Raw genomic sequence first — 5,341 nt, forward strand, 5'->3', positions numbered from 1 at the left:
GAGGCTCTCTTGAGCTCAGGAGGTCAAGACCAGCCGGGGCAATACAATGAGACCTTGCCTCTAAGAATAATATGCCAGGCAAGATGGCTCACGCCTATAATCCCACCACTTTGGGAGGCCAAGGCGGAAGGATCCCTAGAGCTCAGGAGCCGAGACCAGCCTGGGCAATATAGAGAGATCCTGTCTCCACAAAAATAAAAAATATAAAAATTAGCTGGTCACGGTGGCACATGCCTGTGGTCCCAGCTACTCAGGAGGCTGAGGCAGGAGAAGCACTTGAGCCCAGGAGGTTGAGGCTGCAGTGAGTCGTGATCACACCACTGCACTCCAGCCTGGATGACACTGTGAGATTCTGTCTCAAAATAATAACAATAAATATCTATAAAATAAAGATACTGGTATCTTTATTTTATAGATAAGAAAAATGAGGCACTGAAAAAATTAAGTAGTTTGAGTTTTCACAGGTAGGAAATGACAGAGCTATGATTTGAATAAGGCAGTTCGGTACTAGAATCCATGTACTTAACCACAATGCCTGAAGCATAATTCTGAACTGGGCAATCAAAAGGGGATCACCCACATTTCACTGTGTGAAGCATGAATTGCCTGATGGAGGAAATTTTTTTTGGTTCTAAATTCAGGGAGAAGGCTGTTAAGCCAGGGCCTCTGTGGGGGATGGGAGTTCTTTGTTCTGTGATGCAGTGATGACCTCAGGGTAAACTGCCACAAGGCTAAGGGAAATGGAATGGCTGCTGGAGGACCTGCTTGGGGCTAAGGGGGATATGGGGCTTCTCTGGGGCCAACTGACCCATGCCCTAGCCTGCAGACACTGCGGCAGCAGCTGCTTCCAGAGTCTAGGAAATCTGGTGACGCTATTCTTATTCATGGTTTGGCAGATTCGGAGATGGTGGCAGCTTGGGAGGTTGAGACAGCTTTATCCCTGGTGCTCTGGGAATATGGTGCAAGGCAAGGTGGGTGACCTGTGACTGTACAGCTGGATGAATGACCGCTGACACCGCATGTGAGGTCACTGGTATGAATGTGGGCCCAGGTGAGTGACTATAAGCCCTAGATGTGAGGCTGGGTGAGTAACCACTGACACTAGATTTGAAGCCAGGTGAGTGACCATGGATTCTAGATGTAGGGCTATGTGAGGGAATACTGATCTCCAAATGAGGACTAGGTAATGACCATTAATACTAGATGAGGAGCTGTGTAGATGACTGACCACACACGTGGGATTAGGTGAATAACTGTCCACTCTGGATATGGAGCAGACTGAGTGCCTCATAACAAACCTTGTGTATCTGAAAAGGCTTCATGCCTGAGAGTATCTTTATCTGCTTCCCAGGACCTACCACTTCTGCATCATGTGGCCTTCCTTGATCACCTGTGTAAACAGAAATCAGAAGTGGAGGAAGAAGGGGAAGAAGAGGAGGAAGAGGGGGAAGACGAAGCATCTCTGGATCCACTGAAGCCATGTTCTCCTACCAAAGAAGCTCCCACTGGAGAGCAAGCCACTCCAGCCCCACCCCAGCCATCCTGTGGTTCTGAGGGCCTCCTCAAGGCTATAGGCATACCAGAGCAAACAGTCATGCAGCCCGTGAGCCCTTCCAGATCCTTCCCCATTTTCCAGATTCTGACCAACTTTCCTGTGAGGCACAAGATAGTATCAGGGAACCACCGGCAGCAGAGAAAAAGCCAGCTCTTCTGGGGTCTCCCCTCTCTGCACAGCGAGTCCTTGGAGGCCATCTTCCTGAGCTCAGGTGGCCCCTCTCCTCTGAAGTTGTCTGTTTGTTCTTCTGTCTTCTTCAACAAGCTTGCCTTCCTACCTAGGTCCAACCTGTTGCTTCCCCAGTATCACTCCTCAGCCCAGTTTTCTACCCATGAGGCCCATACTATGGAAGATCTAGAAGGGATGGCCCTCGATCCTCAGCTGCTTCCACCTCCATCTTCTCCTTCTGTCTCATCACTACCCCTCCATCTGAGGCCCTTCCCTGTGGACCACAAGGGAGTTTTATCTGGCGCTGAGGCACCCACACAGTCCCCTGGAACTAGCCCCCTGGAAGTTCTCCCTGGATATGAGACTCATTTGGAAACCACAGGACACAAAATGATGCCCCAAGCTTTTGAGCCTCTGATGCTACCCCCCTGCCAATCCCCAGCTTCTCTGTCAGAACTCAAAAAAGTTAGCCCTGAAGGAGGACTTGCTATATCTAAGGACTTCTTGGGAACCATGGGATACAGAGAGAAACCTCAGGCCTCTGAGTCTTCAATGCCAGTCCCTTGCCCTCCCCTAGACTCCCTGCCAGAACTCCAGGGAGAGAGTTCCCTGGAAGATCCATCCAGATATAAGCCCCAGTGGGAATGCAGAGAAAACTCAGGAAACCTCTGGGCTTTTGAGTCTCCGGTCTTGGACCTCAATCCAGGGCTCTCTGGAACCAGCCCTGAATGTGTCCCACCAGCATCTGAGACACCATGGAAGGGCATGCAGAGTAGAGAAAATATTTGGGTCCCTGCAGACCCAGTTTCACCTCCCAGCCTTCCCTCAGTCCCTCTCCTGGAGTCTCTAGTAATGGGCCCCCAGGGAGTCCTGTCTGAATCCAAAGCTTTATGGGAGACCATGGGGCAGAAAGAGAACCTCTGGGCATCTGATTCCCCAGACCCTGTTCATAGCGCACCTCCAACCTCCCTTATGGAACCACACAGAATCAATCCTGGGGAAGGCCTCACTACATCAGAAGCTACATGGAAGGACACTGAGCATTCCAGGAATTCCTGGGCTTCTAGGTCTCCATCTCTGGCCCTCAGCCCACCCCCAGCTCTTGCACCGGAGCCGCTCAGAGTTAGATCCATGGGGGTCCTGTCTGATTCTGAAGCTAGATGTGGGGACATACAAAAGAGAAAGAACTCCTGGGCCTCTAAGCACCCAGCTTGTAACTTACCCCTAGACCTGCATGGAGCCAGCCCTCTGGGAGTCTTGTCTGATTCTCAGTCTATTGTAGGGGAAATGGAGCAAAAAGAAAACTGTGTTCCTGTGTTCCCAGGTGGGGGCTCCAGCCCATCCTCAAACCCTGTTTCAAAGTCCCACATAAGTGAGCCTATCGCAGATCAAAGCAACTATAAGCCTGACGGGGAGGCAGTGGAGCAAAGAAAGAACCACTGGGCCACTGAGCTCCCAGCCCCCAGCTCACTCTCTACTCCTCTACCAGAGCCACACACTGACCTTGAACTTGTACGAAGAAATGTGCAACAAAGAGAAGTTCCCCAAGGCCCCAGCCCTCTGGCAGTGGATCCCCTACACCCAGTACCCTGGCCTCCTACCCTAGCTGAAGCTGTGAAGATTGAATGCACTCATCCTGGTCTACCCAAGGGAGAGGCATGCCCAGGGGTTAAGGCAGAGGCCCCACTCTCCCAGAGATGGACTGCCTCAGAGTTGCTCACCCATCCTGGGATCCATGCCTGGCAGTGGAGTAGAGAGCTGAAACTCAGGCTGAAGAAACTGCGGCAGAGCCCTGCCTCCAGAGCCCCTGGCCCAAGTCAATCATTTTGCAGCTCCCCTATTCTGAGCTCCACAATTCCAGACTCCTGGGGACTCCCTTCCTGCCCACCACAGCAGATTTATCCCCCCAATCCATGCCCCCACTCTTTAAGTTCTCATCCTCAAAAAGTTCAGGGCACAGTACCTCAGCCTGTCCAGTCCTCCCACTGTCATCACTCCCAATCCTCTTCCCAGCTTCAGCCACAGGAGTCTGGCAGGGCAGAACAAGGGTCTCAGAGAGGGAAGAAAATGAAGGGGAAGATGGTGAGCCAGGTCCCATCCCAAGGGCCATGTGTACACATGCAGGCTGGTGTGAACTATCCATCTCCAGGCCCAGGAGAACCCTCAACCTCTAAGGTTCTGGTCTCAGGCAAGAGAAAGGACAAGGCTTCAGCCTCATCCTCAGCCAAAAAGAGAGAGCACCCTAGAAAACCCAAAGCAGGAGACCACAGAGGAGGGACTGCAAGGCTGGGGTTATCCACGGTCACAGGGAAGAACCACACTGCCCAGGCCAGAAGCCTAGCAGAGGCCCCTGTAAGCACATTTCCCCAAAGGTCTCAACACAGGGGCCAGAGCTCTCAACACACTGTTCTTCCCCAGCTGCTTCTCCCCAAAGCTTTGGGTCCCCAGGAACAGCCAGAGGCAGGGCGGAGAGCAAGTGACATCCTGACCCCTCGCCACTGTAACCACTGTCCTTGGGCCCACATGGAGAAGCATCTCTCCCCCCCTACCCTCAAGGCTTCCCTTACCAGGAGTTTGCAAAAGGTGTTAGCCAAATGCCTGGGTAACAATTGACCCCTACCCACCAAATCTAGTCAGTAGAGAAAAGGCTGGTAATACTGGCACTTGGTATGCCAAGACCTGAAGCCAAACCAGGGGGAAGGTGGTGATGTGGAGACAAGAAATGGAAATTCTAATAAACTAGCTGAATTAGACAAATCCCATTCATGTCTTCTTTGGAATCTAGGGTACTGAAAATGTCAATTCCCAATTCTGCTGCAGCCATATCCCCTCAGTTTCAAGTCTCAGAAATAGAGCACTCAGGATTCTGCAGGTTTAACTCTCTTTTGTGGATCTTCACAGATGATCACATCTGGAGTCCACACATCCCTACTCTACAGGGAGAGGCTACAGGGCCAGGTCAGCATAGCCCAAACCCGCCCTTGAGAGGGAATGACTTCACAGCATGTGAACAAAAAACTACATCCATTCGCATGAGCACAGGTAGTCTGAGTCTAGGCAACTGTGCTTGGTCCTGGGTATTATTCTCTTCTTCATCCACTTCACCCATATGTTCTCCACCTATCTTTCTGACCATTTCTTCTCAGCCCTCTGCTCTTTTCTCTCCCTGGGTCAGCTCATCCATCTTCAATGCCATGAAAACAAGTGCCTTTTAATACGTCTAGTAACCATCTGGATTTCTATAATCACCTGGTCATATCCTCTACCCATTTTCTAATGCACTATTTGTTGGACATCGTATTAGTTAATGTATTATAGTTTTCTACTGCTGCTATAACAAATTACCACAAAACAAATTTACTTTGTCAGAAGTCTGACACGGAGCCTGGGTGCAGTGGCTCACATCTGTAATCCCAACACTTTGGGAGACCGAGATGGGCTGATAGCATGAGTCCAGGAGTTTGAGACCAACCTGGGCAACATGACAAAACTCTGTCTCTACAAAAAAAAAAATACAAAATTAGCTGGGCATGGTGGTGCATGCCTATAGTCCCAGCTACTCGGCAAGGTGAGGTGGGAGGATCACCTGAACCAGAGAGGTCAAGGCTACAGTGAGCC

At 50.9% G+C, this 5,341-nt stretch overlaps 1 protein-coding gene across 2 annotated transcripts; it reads left to right on the top strand.

Annotated features, from left to right (window-relative positions):
- Positions 1-740: 740 nt before the first annotated feature.
- On the top strand, positions 741-5,117 carry CUNH9orf131 (chromosome unknown C9orf131 homolog). Of its 2 annotated transcripts, none has more exons than XM_032164054.2 (2): positions 741-971; positions 1,352-5,117. In XM_032164054.2, exons 1-2 carry the CDS (start codon positions 741-743, stop codon positions 4,334-4,336), a joined length of 3,216 nt encoding a protein of 1,071 aa, XP_032019945.1. In that variant the 3' UTR covers positions 4,337-5,117. The 2 variants fall into 2 exon arrangements, with proteins under 2 accessions (XP_032019945.1, XP_032019946.1); XM_032164055.2 differs by having other exon boundaries at positions 741-866.
- The last annotated feature ends 224 nt before the right edge of the window (positions 5,118-5,341 follow it).

Source organism: Hylobates moloch, unplaced genomic scaffold (genome assembly GCF_009828535.3).
Source record: "Hylobates moloch isolate HMO894 unplaced genomic scaffold, HMol_V3 SCAFFOLD_10, whole genome shotgun sequence".
Classification (NCBI taxonomy): Eukaryota; Metazoa; Chordata; class Mammalia; order Primates; family Hylobatidae; genus Hylobates; species Hylobates moloch.